This window comes from Ixodes scapularis, unplaced genomic scaffold, assembly GCF_016920785.2.
Source record: "Ixodes scapularis isolate PalLabHiFi unplaced genomic scaffold, ASM1692078v2 PGA_scaffold0__279_contigs__length_252992795, whole genome shotgun sequence".
In the NCBI taxonomy this organism is placed as follows: Eukaryota; Metazoa; Arthropoda; class Arachnida; order Ixodida; family Ixodidae; genus Ixodes; species Ixodes scapularis.
In genome coordinates this window covers 53,421,971-53,440,841 of record NW_024609835.1, presented here as the reverse complement: position 1 = coordinate 53,440,841, position 18,871 = coordinate 53,421,971, and the positions used below count along the sequence as shown (strand labels likewise).

At 45.0% G+C, this 18,871-nt stretch overlaps 1 protein-coding gene across 1 annotated transcript; it reads left to right on the top strand.

The window, feature by feature from the left end:
- The first annotated feature begins 1,114 nt into the window (after window positions 1-1,114).
- On the top strand, window positions 1,115-7,756 carry LOC120843061 (acetylcholinesterase-like). Its single transcript, XM_029990697.3, has 3 exons — window positions 1,115-1,133; window positions 1,568-3,080; window positions 7,603-7,756. Exons 1-3 carry the CDS (start codon window positions 1,115-1,117, stop codon window positions 7,754-7,756), a joined length of 1,686 nt encoding a protein of 561 aa, XP_029846557.3.
- The last annotated feature ends 11,115 nt before the right edge of the window (window positions 7,757-18,871 follow it).

Sequence of the window (18,871 nt, the reverse complement as noted above, 5' to 3'; positions counted from 1 at the left end):
TACCGCCCCCCCCCCCTCCCCCCCCCCCCCCCCCCCCCGCAGCTCTTTCAAGTTTCTTGGTTTCGTTTGCGGCTCATAGCCCGGATCAGCCTGGCCACCCATGGAATAGAGCCTGACTCACGTGATGAGGTCTACTTACTATTTTCTGTTGCCTTCGGTAGTCGATATCCAAAGTGAAAATTGCACCCAAAATCAAACCGAATGCATCAGGCATAGGAAGTTGGTGATCGCCCTGTATCTACTGTTTAAACCAAGCTGACCTAGCCGAGACACTTTCCAGGCTTATAAGTTTGTAGAGGTCCACAATTCCTCGGTGTCGTAATTGCTATGTCGACAGTGCATAAGCTTGATGTGGTCTACTGGCCGCTGTCGTCTGCACGAGCATAAGTCCGTTTGAACTTGGGGACGATCGTTAGAACGTGAATACGTGTTGAACGTGATCCGGGCGGTCCGAATATTGCTTGGCGGCTCTCCCGAGTTCATGTTGGAACAGAACAAATAAACCTTACGACAAAAATGTATTCATGAATCCTGAGCGCTTCCCGCGGATTTGATTGTAGTCCGACAGAGTATATCTTTCGATGGCACATGCTTCCGTTCTCGAACGGATCGGGCAGGAAAGAAACACCTTTTGCAGCTCTTTCGGTGCAGCCCCAGCGTACAGAACTGCCCAACATTTTAACCAGAAGGAAAGTTTCTATTAGTTTCTGCCAAAACAACATAGCAATGCCCGGCCCGCCAGGCAACTTCCGCCCGCAGCCCAAACCAAAAGTCAGACCGAAACGCCATCACCGCGGCGTGACGTAACGACCTTGAATTGCTTCATACCGGTGGCCAGTATGAACCTGTATAGACCGGTATAAAGTCGGTCATATTTATTTATTGAGGTAAGCAAATCTAAACCACTTTTAGTATTAAAAACAATTTTAAATCCAATACCGTTCTTATAAACATTGAAAACAACCAATGTGGTCAAATGTCTTAATCACTATATAAAGTCTTAATTTCCATTATAATGAATCTTTAAAAAAACGTTCTTGCGCGTCCTTGGAACTCAAGAAAAATCCGCCAAATGGGTGGTGATAGGATGGAGAACTTCAAATAAACTACCACGATGTTGGCACATCTGCCAGGTTGAAAATGCAACAATTAAAGCAGCTGGGCGGGTTTATAAATAGGCAAGTGTGTATCGTGTTCTCCCCTTCCCCTCTCCAACAAAAAGCATCTGCCTTTCTCTCCCTTTTTCATTTCCTTCTTCCACTCTCTCACTCTCTCCATCTTGTATTTTTTGTCTGAGAGAAAGCCTCCTAAATGGTGAATTAAGGACACTTATACCCTGTCTGAGAAAAAATACGTGAAGCTATTTATTAAACGAGCTTCGCTACTTCTCTTTCAGAAGGCATTGAGTCAATCGAGGGTTGGGCTGCTCTCGACGAAGCCCATCTTGTTTATTTTATTGTTTTTGCAATGCGAGAAATAATGTTTCGCGTGTCCCGAACGGTGCAGCCACGAAGAGTCTTTCCAGGTTTGCTCTGGTGTGCTGCAGTGTGCTCCGTGGTTTCCACAGAATCAGTGGCAGGCAATGTTCCCATCGTTCGCACGGATTCGGGACTCGTCGCGGGGGATCGTATCACAGTCGGCGACCGGCATGTGGACACTTTTTGGGGAATCCCGTACGCGGAACCACCCGTTGGAGACCTACGGTTCAGAAAGCCTCATCCAATCACAGCTTGGAATGGAACGTACAACGCTACAAGAAAGCCCACACCGTGTTGGCAGCCGAACCTCCGATTTCTGGGGAACGCATTAACGGATTATTCTGGAGCCTCAGAGGATTGCCTCTACCTCAACGTCTGGCGAAATTCTCCCAACTGTTCACAATCCGATACGTGTGGCAAGAAACAGCCAGTCGTAATTTTTATTCACGGCGGTGCCTTCCAGTGGGGTGACTCAGCTTTGTTTTTTTACGATCCTGCAAACTTCGTGTCTTTGACAGATGTTGTCTACGTAACCTTCAACTACCGTCTCGGATTTTTTGGATTTTTGTCGCTGGAGACGCCTGAGCTGCCTGGAAATATGGGACTTTGGGATCAACATTTGGTGCTCAAATGGGTTCAGAGAAACATCAAGAACTTTGGAGGTGATCCGAATGATGTCACCATCTGGGGTCAGAGTTCGGGGGGAGTATCAGCAGGAATGCAGGCGATGTCTCCTCACAGTAAGGGTCTCTTCAAACGAATCATCATGGAAAGTGGCACACCGCTCTCCATGATCCTCGGAATATCTTACAAGGGTTCCGGCAAATTTATTGCTGTGACTAGCGCCCTTGGATGTTACGACTCCAAAAGAAGCTTCGGGGATCAACGTAGAGATGTGATTGATTGCTTAAAAAAATTGGACGCAGCGTTCGTCTACAAAACCTTGAAGTCATTGGACCTTGTTCAGCAAATATTTGTTCCAGTACACGGAGATGACTTTCTACCTCTTCACCCGCTTATGGAAGAAACGTGGAAACACCTTGATTTCAAAGAGCTTCTCCTTGGAACCAATTTGAACGAAGGGACTTTATTTTTTGATAACCTACAGTACACGTTTCCGGCGCTAAAGCAACTCTTGGCAGGTGACTATCGACTTGCGGTCACAGTTACCCTGGGACCTGCGTTTGATATCCCGATTTCACAAGCACGACACATCGTGCGTAATTACTTTGGCGATTATGATGTCCAGCACAACAGCCGAAGCGTCGGAGATATATTCAGCCGAATCTTCGGAGATGTTGTTTTCAACTGTCCGACCCAGCTGTTCGCCGACCTCGCAGCACAACAAGGAATAAGCACCTATAGGTACATATTCGCGCACCGGCCCAGCTTCAGTGCGTGGCCAGAATGGATGGGCGTTGCTCATGGGGTCGAGCTGGCGTTTACATTTGGATCCCTGCCATTTGTTAATGACGAAAGTAGATACACCAAACCACTCGGAGATTATGCAAGAAATTTTTTGAAGAATGTAACTTACACGGCAGAAGAAGAAACATTTATGACGCAGCTCGTGGCTGCATGGAACTCTTTCGTTCGAAATAGGTGAGTGTTTTGTGGTTTTTGGTTTATGGGTTAAGGTGCACGTTGTTACGTTCAGGCTAATTTGCTCTATAATTTGTTACCAAACGTGTTGACAATGAGTTTGTAAATCTACTTATGATTTATTAAACTTCTTTAAAAAGCAGGCGATTTTTCGCGACAACTAAAGGCATATAATTCTTGAACGAAAACGGCACTAATACGTTTTGCTTTAGGCGATGAGAGATATTATTTATAATTGTCCTGGAGTGTCACCTATTAGAACTGAGCTGGGGAATGCTATTTTGAAATAAGCTTCTTTGCTGATGAAAGAACACCAATTAGACTTTTTTTTTTATTATGGTATTCTTGTAGCTCGCAGCGTGCTAGAAAGAATTGTGGAGTAGCATAAAGGTTCAAGCGTGCAGGATGAATATGCGATCGCTCTTTTTGTTTTGTTTTTCCCTGGTTAACAAGAATGTTATTAAAAAATGACAAATATTCTGGTGGAATCTGGTGATCCGGGGCATCACCTTGAGTGGAGTTTCGTCTTCGTCAATTCCCTTTCTGACCAGAATGTAAAATTAATATATCCATATCGTGGTCGCTGTAATGGTGTCACGTAATGCTCACTGCGCGATACAATCAGCGCAAACACAGCTTCGACACTTTCGCTTTTGCAAAGTCGAGTTATTTATCAGCACTAAAGTGTACCGCCTTAGTTTGAGCTCATGATGATAAATTTTGACCCCAGCTATTATAATATACTTTCAAGTGTGGTATAAAAACCGGGAAAGCAGGCGGTCGCTTGCCCGGTCTAACAGAGTCGATTTTTATGCGTAACAAATATAATATGAGGCGAATTCGTTTTTTTTTTCTAAGTTCCAGACTGGTTGTTTAAAAAATTATAAAAATAATTATTTAGTTATCTTGTTACACTTTGATATAGGTTATCCCAAATCACCAGGCTCGATCTAAAATGGAGCGTAAAAATCGACGCCTGCACGTAACAATCTACTTACAATTTTAGTCAAGGGCTTATTTCACAGGTAGGCTTTTCTTGTAAAATTAGAAAGGGTACCTCCCTTTCTGTAAACAAATATGGCCAAGAAACTCGCCAGGGTCCATGGCAGGCGTCAACGCAGACGACGAAGTCGAGTTGCGAGGTGTGTTTGTCGCGCGCATTGATAGTTCGCGTCGGGAGCAACGTCCGAAGGTGTAGCCGACCAGCGAAACAAACCAGACGACACGCAGACGAAATCCGTTGGCATCAAAGCGCCGTTGTTATGCAAAGGCGTTTTTTTTTTTTTTATTTTAAATTTTTATTTTATTCTTCGCATTTTTTTTTTTTTATCCAAAGGTACCTTACAAAAAGATTTTGTTCAATCAAATAAACCACGGTGGTCGCGAGCAGTCTCGATAAAAAAGTAGCGCCATCTATCAATTCGAGCACGAAACACACCCCGGACTCGACTCGGTCGTCTGCGTCACCGCCTGCGGTTGATCCTGGCAAGTTTCTTGGCCCCATTTTTGCAGACAGCGAGCCACGGTTTCTAATTTTACAAGAAAAAAACGACCTGTGGAATATACCTTTGATGAAAAGTTTAGATTGCTACGTGCAGGCGTCGATCTGTACAGTGCACTTTAAACCGTGCCTGGTGACTTGGGACGCCCTATATACTATTCACCGTACAGAAATTAATCTGGTTGTACTTCTCTTGCACAGTATAGAAATTTAGAGGGTGATTCAAGGAGAGGCCAGGCTCTTTGAATCGACCGCAAAATTCGGTTTCTTAACCTATCGCGCTACGACTTTGTGCAGCGTTGCCCATAGATGGTGCATTTTTTTCTTGTAAGATTTGCAAAGAGCGAACTTACCTGAGGAAAAAGTAAAGAAAGAAAAAGGCTTAGCCCCTATGGAAACGCAGCAACGCCACTGGTCTTCAAACAACACGGCGCCGTTTCGCACGGCAGACAAGAGATGGCGCAACGAACGAGCATACGGCGTCGAGGGGCGGCGTCTTTAGCAGACGATCGTTCCTACTGAAAAGCGGCGCGCGTTTCGCAAGGGGCGACAGTCGCAGAAACAAAAACAAGCGCGGTAACAACCAGGAACTGCAGTTCCTTGTCTGCTAAAGACGCCGGCTCTCGGCGTCGTATGCTCGCAGTTGGCGTCGCGACTGCTTGCGCCATCTCTTGTATCCCGTGCGAAACAGCGCCGTGTTGTTTGAAGACCGGTGGCTTCACTGCGTTTCCATAGGAGCTAAGCCTTTTTCTTTCTTTATCTTTTCCTCAGTTAAGTTCGCTCTTTTCAAATTTTACAAAAAAAAGAAAAGAAAATGCACCATCTGTGGGCAACGCGGCACAAAGTCGTAGCACGATAGGTTAAGAAACCGAACTTTGCGGTCGACTCAAAAAGCCTGGCCTCTCCTTGAATCACCCAGTAGATTAAATTTAAGCAGAATTAGCTACGTATCACGGTTAGCGTAGTGTGGCCGGTTTACCCTAACCAACTGCTTTTTACACGTCAGCTAATATTTAGTTATGCAGGATCATGCAGCGTCTTTGGGTGTGTTCGCGACGCCAGGACTGAACATTCCTTACTCTCACTCGACGACTTAAGGTGTTAGCCACCATACACCATAAGATTTTGTCCATTAGCGTTATATTGACACAAAACCTTCACCTAACTGTTTCCAAATTTGAGCAACCAACGTTGCCTTTATTGTAGAATTCGCGGATAGCAAATAACAGTATGAAATAATAATGATATGCTACAACTGGGAAGATTTTGCGTCTTGTCGTCTTCTAATGTTTCGTCCTCTTAACAGAAACGGTGACACCCTCATAAAAAGTTGGTCAACATATACGTGTTTCTCGAGTATAGAAAACAGAAAGAAAAAAATCCACACAGCTAAAGAACATATTGAAAAAAAATATTATCATAATATTATCAGTGGCACTCCTTAACTTTAACCAGGTTCACCTACTTCATCCACTCCCTCTGGTCTCCCCCTGTAGCTAAGTCCCTCTTAACGTTCATGAATTCGACTTCTCGATTTGAACTTGTTTCAACGCGAGAGCTTTAAGGAGGTCGTGTCGCAGAAAAGCCGGCGTCAGCGTTGGTGGCGTTGTGACGAGAAATTCCGAATTGGTCGATGGGGCCATGACGTCACATACTTACATACTTTGTGCGGGAATTTCAAACAACCCACGATGCACACGTGAAACATGACGTCACGCGTGGAATGAAAGTGATGAAAAAACATAACATGTAAGCGAATTACAGGTCGCCACATGTCTTACATTTTTCACTTTATAAAGTAATTCATTTGCCTTCAAGAAAAAAATTAGAGTTTTGGGCGGGATTCGAACACAGGACCCTCCGCTTGAGAGACGGACACGCTACTGACTCGGCCATGAACGCCGCCCTTGCTGATCACTGGCAGCAAGAGCATGATAAGCGCATGAGAAGGTGATGCGAATGGGGCCCGATGACGCTGTAGAATACCCGTCTTAGAGGCCGACCTACAAAAATCATTTTCCGCAAATTCAAAAAATTTTCCTCGACAGCTTTCCGATTTCCTTCTCTCCCACTCTCATCTTGACGGCGGAGGAACTTCTTTTGTTGCTGCACCTTCTGGCCGGATAAGCTGAAAGCTTATCCCGGCTCATCCAGCCTCCGTCGAGATAGCAGTGGGAGAGAGGGAGATGGGATGGTGGCGAGAAGGATCTTCCTACCTTGCGGAATAAGTTTTTGAAGGTCGGGATTTAAAAGGCGAGGCTTAAGCGTTCTTCAAGTTTTCGCCTAGACCTAGTTTTTTTCCTTCTTCAAGATCATTTGAATCGTGCTAAGAAAATACAGTTGCTCGTACGCTAATTTCCGGCATAATGAAACACTTGAGCGGCCTTTAGGACGCACCATGATCATAAACTTGTATCAGGGGAGTGACACTACGTTTTTTCGTAGCCGAAATCCTTTGTATTTCTTTCATTTTATATCCATGAAACTGTGCCGTCACGATCGAGTTGCCATTCTCAGCATGTGCATCATCTCTATGAATATTGGGGTTTTATTTGAACGAAACCTTTTTCTCACGTGCGTCACACCGAAATTAAAGACGAGACTGATCCACAACGAGAACAGCGGTACCATTCTCAAATTCAAATTCTCTCACAGATAATATTTCTATACTGCCGTAATTTGTCATCGAATACGCCCAAATATTTTAACAGCCAAAAACTTGAAACTCGTGTCACTTATTTATCTTATAACTAAATATAAAAACTGCAATTGACCTCACGGTTTATAATATTGTTCTCTTAGGAGTGCTGTTCAGCAGACGACATCATAAGCGGACATATAGTTTGAAATGTGTACAGGATATTTATTTTTGTGTGTGTGTGTGTATAAAAGCGTGCATTCCAGAACTAGGTGTCTTCCTGTGTGTTTCTGTGCTAAAGCATGTCAGTGCAGTTTAATATTTTAAAGTGTACGTCTCAGTCAAAATTTCTCATTGTTCATTACTCGAACAATTTTCTGCAGAAAGCCAGTAATTCCGCTTCCTGGAATTGACTGGCCCTTATACAAGCCGGAAAGTCCTAAGTTGTTGTACCTTCGTCCTGGAAACTACACGATTGCACGGGACCCATTGCGGGATGCTTGTGAGCTTTGGCGGCCGTTTTTACTACAAAAGTAAGCCGTTGGTCTTTCAGATCTGTGATTAAGATTTCACTCCTTTTAGTAAATTTTCTGTCCCCTTATCGGACTCTGTTTTCTATCTGTATAAATTCCTAACATAGCTTGCTGTAAAAACATCTATTTCTTATCTATTCAGCACCGCTTACTTCTGACAAGGTAACAGGGAAGGCAGTCTGGGTATTTTAGCTTTATTATTGAACTATTATCGCCACCTGCAAACGTTTCATATACGAGGGTGAGACAAATGAAAACTTTAAGTAAGCTTTGCTCAAATTTATTTGCATATTGGTGATGCATATCTATCATTTTTTGACATCGTCTCCAGGCATGCAAATTTTGGTAGAAAAATATTTCGGTTGAGTGCGTAGCCTCTTATGCACCCCTTTTAAACTTTTTTATCGGCTCGGAATTTTTTTCTTATTGCCCCCTTGAGTGGTTCACTTGAGGCGAGAAGCAGGACCTGCGTTGACAAATGTGGCAGTTTAATTCACCGCGATTCTCTGATTTTCTATTATGGTGCCTTCAACTGCTGCAATGAACTTTGGTCTTACCACTCGGTGTGTTTGATATGGTTGGGAAGAGTCTGCCACAAAACTCACCCCTTTTTGAAACTTCTTGGTACATTAGCACAGCTGCTGGTGCGACACACAAGAATCAACATTCTGAAACTTCCTTTGACGATGAATTTCCACAGTTTTGCTCTCTCACTACATAAAATACTTATAGAACGCAGCACCTCTTCGGTGCATGACTCAAGTAGGGCTGCCATATTTACGGTGCTACTACGGCGTCACACTGGTAATCTACACCGTTCTGCCACCTGCTTGGCGCTCTTCTAATTATTGGTAAGAAGGTTGCCAACCTCCAGGACAATAGCAACAGATTTTGACCTGTCATTGTAATTATAAGCGCTGCATTTGAGTCACCCACGTGCAATAACTAGGGCTCCGGACCGATTGCAAATTCTTGAATGCGCAATCGGTGGGCTTCAGTTGAATAACTAAGCGATTAATTTATGCAATGCGGAGGCTGATTGGAAGGAGTGCTGAGAAATCCTTAGAACAAAAAGGTGAGAAATCAACCGGAAAAATCGACGTGTGCGTATTGCAATTTGAAAGTTTTGGTGTATTTGAGTGGTGTATTTTGCCTTGTGAAAACTTTAAGGCATAGCTCCCTTCTAAAAAAAAAGTAGATCAACAAACTTCCCGCGGTTAAAGGCGGACGATCACGAAGACAACCGAGTAAGCGAGGGTTGTACGGGTGGCGCCATCTCCCGATAGGCGCAGCGAGCAGACGGCCAGGGGCTCCCATCTGGAGTCTAAATTAATTAGGGCCTAAATCTGGGGGCCCTAATCTGGACACTTGGCAGAAAAGTCGGCGAGAAATTCGGAGGCTATGATTGGCCGGCGCCCAGGTCAAGTGTGGCGTTGTCCAATCGCTGCCGCCTAATTTGTCGCCGTCGTTTTCGCCAAGCGTCCTGCTTAGGGCCCCTGGACACTTAACTAAAAGTTGGCGAGAAATATGGCGGCCGTGATTAGCCAACTCCGCTCTTGACCTTGGCGCCAGCCAATCATAACCACCGGATTTTTCGCCGACTCCTTCGCGAATTGTCCAGATTATGGCCCTTGGACACTCGTCGAAAAAGCCGGCGAGGAATTCGACCACTATGATAGGCCGGCGCCAAGATCAAGAGCGGCGCCGGTCAATCACGGCCGCCAAATCCCTCGCCGACTTTTGTCGCCAGGTGTCCAGTTGGAGCCCCAGGTCGGCTGTTTTCGACTGAGAGTGTCGTCTGCTCGCAGCGGTTATCGGGAGAGGGCGCAGAAGGCGCAACCATCTCAAACCTGGTCATATGCGTCGTCTTCCGATCTTGACCATGGTCAATTTTCTTGTTTACTTCTTCTCAGGGAAGCAGCTACGCATTGCCTGTTCCCAACGGAAAACCTAGCCCAAAATTACGCCCTTGATGAAAGCTTGAGAGTGCTAAGTGCGGCTGTGAGTTTTCCGGGCGACGTTAGAGAAAACATGTGGATTTTGCTACTCTATACACGGCGCTTAATTAAATTCGAAAATAATAAAAAAAAGGGGGGGGGGGAGAGTTCGACGAGTGCAGTTTTCACTATAAATTTATCAGTCTCGGCGGATATTAGATGAGGGGATAAAAGTCACGCTAATTTGACTAATTAACCAAAACATGTTAATTACCTATTTATTTATTGGTTTAAGGGGGTATGCCGAAATTGCACTATTAACGGGAATTACTATTAGATTCCAGAACAATTTAAACACTTCCTGAAACGGTAATGTTTTTTTTTTTTAGATATTAGCCGATCAATAGTTTCTTGAAATGCAGTATTGACAAAAATTACTATTAAAAGCGAGATAATTTTTTTTTTAAGTTCGCTAAAAGGTAATGGTTTTTTACATGTAATCGATCAATTTTCGTCCGATTTAAAAATTCGTGCAAGAAGAGCGCATTGTGTGTTCAGTGACGTCATCACTTGTGCCGTCGCCGTACCCACCGAGGACACGCTGCCGAGACAATGACGTCGTGATTCGAATGACGACGTCACTCTTCCAAGCGTCATTGTGGGCAAGGCTTGCGACGTACTTTTTAAACGCAAGTTTTAAATCGAGCGAGAAAAAGAAAGCGAAAATTGATCGATTAAATCTACAAAACATTTACCTTTTAGCGATTTTTTTTTTTCAAAATTTATTTGGCCTTTAATAGTAATTTTTGTCAATACTTCAATTCCAACAACATGTCCTTTAGGACAAATAACGAAAAAAGCTAATGAAGAGATTTTAGTTAATTAATCAACTCACCGGGTCGATTATTTCATAACCGCCGAGACTGATAAATGCATGGTGAAGGCAGAACTCTTCCAACCTCATCCCCTATTTAAAAAAAAAAAAAAAAATGTTCGAACTTCAATCAAAGATTACACTTGTGTTATGATAAAGCCTTGGCGAGGCAGATGCCCGGGTGGCAAGCCACCATTGCCCGCCTGTTGTTTGCCTCGTATATAAACAGGCTATATGAGAACAGGGTCGATCATTAAGTTTTTATGAATACAAATAGCACGAAGGACAGACAATTACATGAACACGAAGACGGGACCAGCGCCATAAATGACGCCAAGGGCAGACAAGGACATTTCCCGTTTTCGTGTCAATGTAATTAAATTGAATAACCTAATCAAGACAATGAGCCGTGGCATGTCCTGCTTGATTATGCCATCTGGCCATCTAATTTAACGTCTTATATATATATTATTATTATATTTATATATCTGCTTAATTTTGATACAAGTTCTCTACCGCACGCTGACACGTTGTAATGCAGGCGGTAAAATAGTAAGTTAATGACTCGCTTCTTTGTATCCGTTGTGGAACTGCTTGCAAAAATGTGTGAAGTCGCAGGATTTATTATGTTACACAAACTCGGAGGGCAAGATGTTTATGATTTCGCGGAGCAGGTTAGAAAACACTTTCGTTAAATTTAAATCATTATAATGTGAGAGACTCTGAAGTTGTGCATCGTAAAACATTGCTACCTGTGAAACGTCTACGAAGTCTAGTCAAGAGATTGTTTATTAATTTTCTTATTTTCTGGATGTGTCTATGATCTTTTCAGCTAATGCTTAATACGACATGAAATTTTTTTTTTTTTATTTTAGCTCGCGTATTTTCTGTGTCTTATCAAATACTCTATCCGTTATTTGCAGAGCAAAATCCACGACTCCGTTACCGCAAACCCCTTCCCTTCCCAAAACCGGAAACAAAAAAAGTCCGCAAAAACCTCAAACAACTAACCAACTGACGTCTCAGAAGGACAGTTTGAATTCTTCAGCGTCGAGAGAACTGCATCTCTTCTCACTTGTTTTGTCCACAGTATATTTCGTCACATCAAATTTCAGATTCTAAACCACAACACGTTTACTGGTGATGTAACTTCTAATAAAAGACGATTGTTATGCATCCCAAAAGTCAACTCAATTGTCGAATGCTCAATTGCTTTCACTGACGTAAGACAAATATGCAATGTCTTTAAAAGTTATGGCCAGTCAGCTCTCGTATTATATCGAAATAATCATGCACGTGCCCTAATGATGGGAATTGCGATGTATGATGCTGATTTAATTAGAGAGTATCATTAGAAGGTACTTGAGAAAGTTCTTGGGCAAGACAGCTGATAATGGCTAAAGAGGTAGTAATATTACCTTGCCTAACACCTTTCTATTGCAGCGGCCGTTGAGGATTGTATAGGCAAGACAAGCTCCTCACACTCATCCTACACGTGGAACTCAGCCGTCATTAAGTCAGGCTTATTCACACATAAGGTGTCTAAAGCCTTCATTTTATGCGGAAAGAGTTACGCCTGTCTGTATAAAAAAAACGTTACATGCGTGATTGTATTACACAACGCAAACATTGCCCTCATCAAGCAGAACCTACATAACCACCGTCAAGTAATGTTAAAGTATGCAAAGGGCTTACTTAGTCATAAATAAACCAACCTCATAATAATATTTATATGAGCAATAATTACTTGGCCGTGAAGCGGGAATCGAAAACCGAACTGCATGATCCGAAGCCCGTCACCTTTGTTCGCCATGACAGGGAGGAGACGAACAGGAGCGCAAGCAACGGGACCAAGTGTGAAACAGGTGAGCCTGCAGCCTACTGTTGGCCCGAGCAGTTGCCCCCCGAATGACGAATGACCTAACCTCACGACGTCACGGGTTCAGAATAAATTAAAAATTGTCTCGGGAGTCTCTTGGATTCACCGAGCATGTGAGGGCTTTTATCTTTGTGTGTAATGCTACAGAAACCACCCAACTCTTCACGTAACCAAGCATAGCAAATCTTAACTCATGCATAATGCACACTCGGCGCATTCTGTGTTCCCCTGGTTTAACAGAAGGATCAGAAATTTAAATTTGTTTTATTTATATTCCCGTAGATGTTGTTTGCCACATTTTGTTTATTTTATGTATAAGTTTATCCGGTAAATTTTATTTTGTAGCCACTCAGAATTCTTTTTTGTACAGAAAACATTTACGCGCTGGCATTAAATTGTTGGGTCGCTTTAAAAGCTATACAAACATTTAATAAGAAATAAAAAAAAATCAGTTCGCTTCCCTCGATAAGCTACATGCGATTAAAATATGTTTTTTGCTCCACCATGTGTTTATAATATATATTATTAGAATTATTTGGGAACAGTTCCTACACTTCAGAATTGCGGGAAAAAAAATTGGGAGACATTCCACTTTGTGAAGGTGGTTAACCAGTGAAGCTGTTTAGCGCACGAAACAGACGTGACACAAAATTTTGAACTAAGGTACGAACAAAATTATTTACTTGGTCGGTAGTCATCGTGACTAAATGTACGCACTCACACTCACACGAATATACTCTCTTCCTGAAAAGTGAGGGAAGTAAAAACCGACGCCAAACTGCAGGGCAGTTGGACAGGAAATTCACTGAAAGGAAATGAAATTACCTCTGACAACTCTATGTCAAGACACTGGAAAATACGAAATGAATGAAAAGGAAAAGCAGGTCGCAATTGAGATTTGCGGAAAGCACATACTGAAAAAGGCAGCGCTGAGGCAGTATGGTGGGTAAAGAAAAATTCACTGATTGTTCACATATGCATTAAAATTATATGTCCTGCACTTGTCCGTAAGAACTGCTGCCGAAAAAGTTCTCAAAAAAAGTAGTCTCGCAGACGCTCTGGCAGCAGCCGGGCTCGATGCGGGCGAGTGTCTTGTCGGGGGCTGGATGTATCTGGACCCCGCGGCTCTGGTGACTCCAAGCTGGATGTCGACAACCCTGGTACCGGGAGCGGAAATGGCACCGGTAGGGGTGCACCTTCGAACGAAGTGCTAGAGGCTAAACCCTCAGTAACCGTCTCTGTGAGGCTGGATGACCAGCTGTTGTCTGGAGACGTCCCAGGAGACAGGTTCTCCTCGGGCACAGGTTCCACGATCTCTGCAGGAACTGTAGGCGGACCTGCAGACAGGGCTGCAGCGGAACTGGGGGGTCCGGGGGCAAGGTACCTCCCCGGGGCCGGGACCGTGGCGCTCGGGGCGCCGAAGGGTGACGTATCGTTCGACGTCTCCGGTAGCCGGACTAGAACACGGTGGGAGGGTTGCTAGGCCCCCCACTGTCGAGTCGTAGCCACAGGGGTCGACTCTCGCAGACACGGTTGAGGTGTCCAGGTTTCTTGCAGGAAAAACAGCAACGATGCGCCGCCGGACAAAACTTCCTTCGGTGGCAGGGGCCACCGCAAAAACGGCACCGCCTTGGTGACGACGTGGTGCCACAGGCACCAGACGAGTTGGGTCCCGCAGCCGTACACGGTGGCTGCGGGACCTCAGCTTTGGTTAGATGTTCCGGAACTGCGGTTCTGGGAGCAGCAGCATCAATGCGGAAGCGCTGGAGTGGTGCCTCGGGTCGGAATTCGACATTGGCCGTAAAGTCTTGACGTCGATGGTCAGGCTGTCGCTCCGGAAGATCATCGGTCGACGCCTCGGTGTAGATGGTCGACCGGAACTCGTCGTAGTCCGGGAAGGTGATGCCTTGCACGGGAGTCCTTGTCGGACCAGGCTTTGCTTGATGACGGTAGTAGTCGTTGCGGGCAGAGGCCCGCCGCCTAACAGGAAAAGCCAGCTGTTGCTGGTAACGGTCGCCTCTTGGACGACTTCGGCAGACGTTGTTGAAGTGGCCCGCACGGTCACACGAGAAGCACGCAGCTCCGGATGCCGGACAATCTTACCGCGCGTGGCTCTTGCGGCCACATACACACAAAAAAAGCAAACATCGCACGACGACCGCGCTCGAGCTCCTCAAACGTGCATCGCGAACGCCGGCGGATGAATGGGGGAGGAGGTCTCAACTTGCGACCCAGCTCAACATTTCGTAGAGAAGAAGTCCGTAGCGCTCTTCTCGTGACGTCGCAAAGGAAGGCCAACAAGGGCGCGCGTCGAAGCGAAGTCAACGCGCGTGGATCGACCGTCGTAACGCGTTTTAGTCACACACGCGTGTCATATTAGCTAAAATGACAGCTGCACATAGCAACGGGTCTAGAAAACATTTTATTACACGAGCAAAATATTACACCCCTAAATAATCGGTACGAAATGGGACAGGGTATGCGTATAAGACGTCTATAGAAAAGTGTGACTGTTTTAAGTCGAAAACATTGAGTCACGAAATTATTGTTGTAGGAATGCATATTTTAGATACTTTATACAGAAATACTTCGACAAAATGATGAGACACGCGGTGATTGGAAACAGCAAAACAGATCAGTTAAAAATCGGGTAGACGTAGTCAACGTGGACAAGGCAAGACAAGTGTCACTTACCATCATGTAAGCGACGTTATTGCGTGCAGTCACTGAATTCTTGCATCATACCCCGGCCACATGGCAAAATTAATGTAATTTCGATCGAATGACATTATGGGGTCGACAAATCCGCTTTCGGCGCTCGTATAATCACTCAAGACCGCGAGCAGATTAAATCCTGCATCACTGAATGAAAATATATTAACTTTTTCGTGTGGCAGGGGTACTAAACTTACTACTTAGTGAACTAATTTACTTCTCCCTATGGGCTCGAGCTGCCTTAGAACAAAATATAACTTATTTTATATACAATAATACTATTAACTTTATACAGTTAAGATTCTAGTATAAACTCGGTAAAGGCAATGAAATAACATTAGTATAAATAAACAAAGAACCACAAACAATGCTCTTTAAATAATCGCACAAACTTGTTTTTCACCTTCCAGTGAAAATTAGATTGCCGGGCGTACTTACAAATGTCGACGCAACTGCACACGAGTAACGACAAAGAACAACATTGCAATCTATCAAGACATTAAAAAAAAAACGATTGCAGCATTTTACTTGCGTCTTACATGACCAAGAAAGCCCGTAAATAAGATGTTTCTCACCTGTCGATCGTATCCATACGTCCCACAATATCCGTGACGAAAACATTTGAACACGAACTCCAAGAAGCCTCCCGGCCTCTCTCTGTCGAGAGAGAGGTCTATCGATTAATCGACCAGAGTCATCCTTGGCTTGTTGTCACACATGTCACTCAAACCGTAGCAGAACTTGCTTCACGAATCCACGTAACTGACGGGAAGATGGCACGAGGTATGTGTATAAGACGTCTATAGAAAAATGTGATTGTTTTAACTCGAAAGCATTGAGTCACGCAATTATTGCTGTAGGAATGCATTTTTTGTACACAAATACTTCGACAAGATTCCGAGAGAGGCACTGATTGGACACAGCAAAACAAATCACAGGTAAAAGTCAGGTAGACGTAGTCAACGCAAACACGGCTAGACACATGTCACTTACGATGTTACCGCGTGCAGTCACTGAGTTCTTGCATTATACCGCGGCCACATGGCAAACTTAATGTAATTTCGATCGAATGACATTATGGAGTCGACAAATCTGCTTGCGATGCTCGTATAATCACTGAACACCACGAGCTGATTAAATCCCATATCATTTAATGAAAACATATTAACTTCTCCATGTGGCAGGGGTACTAAACTTGCTATTTACGGTCAACCAATATACTTCTCCCAATGGGCTCGAGCTGCCTTAGAACAAAATATAACTTATTTTGTATACAATATTACTATTACCTTAATACACTTAAGATTCTAGTATAGACGCGGTAAAGGCAGTAACTTTAGTATAAATAAACACACAAGCACAAACAGCACACTTTCAATAATCACACAGACTTGTTATTCACCTTCCAGTAAAAACTAGAATACGCATATTTACAAATGTCAACGCAACTGCACATGGATAAGGACGAAAAAAAAGATTACCTTCTATCACGATTCAAAAAAAAAAAACGATTGCAGCATTTAACTTGAGTCTAACAAACATGACCAAGAAAGCCCGTAAATAAGTTGTTTCTCACCTGTCGATCGTATCCATACGTCCCACAATATCTGTCAAGAAAACATTTGAGCACGAACTCCAAGAAGTCTTCCTTTGTCGAGAGAGAGGTCGGATCATATTCGACCAGTGTCATCGTTGACTAGTTGCCACACATGTCGCTCAAACCGAAGCAGGACTTGTTCCGCTAATCCAGGTAAATGCCATGGTATCAAGTGAACACAACAAAAAGTACCCGGGACTGCGGTGACGACAGAAAAACGACGAAGAAAGAAGCAAAATAAGTCCCAAAAGAACCACACGAGAGCAGCGGCAGCATTGTGAGACGAGGCTTCACGTTGTCGACCCATCTCTTGCTCGTGCGCGCTCCCTGAGGCGATGACTGGGATTTTCTTCGGTTCCCTTCCCTTCTGAAATGTTTCAGCGTACCTTTTCAAACAGTCAGCAGCTCACACACAACGTAAATTGACCAGAATCGGAGCCCGTATGAAAGAAGAAAATGTCACATTGGAGACGGTTCATTCGAAAAGTGTGGGGTTGTTGCGGGACTGCACGAAGTCCCGCGGTTACAGGAATACTCAGAAATATAAGAATTTAGTACTTTCAACCTTGTTAACGCGTATAATATTACGTTTATATTATATATATAGTGAATTATACAAGACAGCGCTTTTAAAACGTATATTAACGTTGGATAAGCGCGCACGAATACCACTGCGCCACTCGATAAGCAACATTTTTCTCACGTCGCTACCAGATATAGTTTCTCACGTAGTTGCGCCATGGCCTTCGTTCTCCGACATTGTGACGTAACCGCTCGGAGCGCTGCGGCCTTATTTCTTGGAGGTGTTGCACGGACCCGGCGGGGAACGAGGAGAAGGAGGGGGAGAAGGACGCTCGCATCTCGGGGGCACGGGGGAGGAGGATGCCGGGTCCTCCGCGAGGATGATCCCTCGCCTTCTTGGGCATGCTGATCGCTCAACAGTTGAAACGACGGGCCAGCTTGGACACGTTGTACCCATACCTCGGCGAACCTCACTCATGAGGGCCCTCACTCACCCTCACTCACCCTCATCTTCACAGGTGAGGTGAGGGTGAGTGAGTTTCTGAACCAGGAAAATTCATGAGTGTAAGGGTGAGTGAGGGCCGTGAGGGCGGTGAGGGCCGTGAGGGCGGTGAGGGCCGTGAGGGCCGTGAGGGCCGTGAGGGCGGTGAGGGCGGTGAGGGCCGTGAGGGCCGTGAGGGCGGTGAGGGCCGTGAGGGCCGTGAGGGCCATGAGGGCGGTGAGGGCCATGAGTGCGTGAGGGGCGTGAGGGCGGTGAGTGGCGTGAGGGCCATGAGTGTGTGAGTGGTGTGAGAGCGGTGAGTGCGTGAGGGGTGTGAGGGCCATGAGTGCGTGAGGGCAGTGAGTGGCATGAGAGGCGTGAGGGCCGTGAGGGCCGTAAGGGCGGTAAGTGCGTGAGGTGGGGTGTGACGCCCATGAGTGCGTGAGGGCGGTGAGTACGTGAGGCCCCTTTCAGATCGAGCATCTTTCTCAGCAATTTTGGTGTTAATGGCGGGTTGTTCTCTAGCTTTCCCTAGATCGACACGAATCGCTGAGATCGGGTCCGGCTTGAAATAAGCAAGCAACTTGGAGCAATTCGAGTACGTTTAAAGCGGCTGCATCCAATCAGGGACGCAAAATTTTCACGTGATACCTCGTGCCGGTGATGATGACACCGAAAGACTTGGTTCTGGTTTGAAATCGATCGTTTTTTGGAAATAAACTGTTTTAGAAAGGTGTATTAGTATTCTTAACGATATTTAAATGCATAAAAACACGTTTATAACGCGTAATTGTGTCTAAATAGTGCAAGAAAAATAAAATTTTATGATGACGATGGCAAATTGCAGCAATTGGTTGCTGCGTGTGATCGCGGGCGGCCCGTGTTGCTGGTGTTGCGACGTAAAGTTTCTGGGCGAAATTGCCCCATCTGAAGCTGGCCTGAGTGGCGTGAGGGCCATCAGTGCGTGAGGGGCGTGAGGGGTGTGAGGGCCGCAAGGGCGGTGAGGGGCGTGAGGGCGGTGAGTGGCGTAAGGGCGGTGATTGGCGTGAGGGCGGTGATTGGCGTGAGGGCGGTGAGTGGCGTGAGGGCCGTGAGGACGGTGAGGACCGTGAGT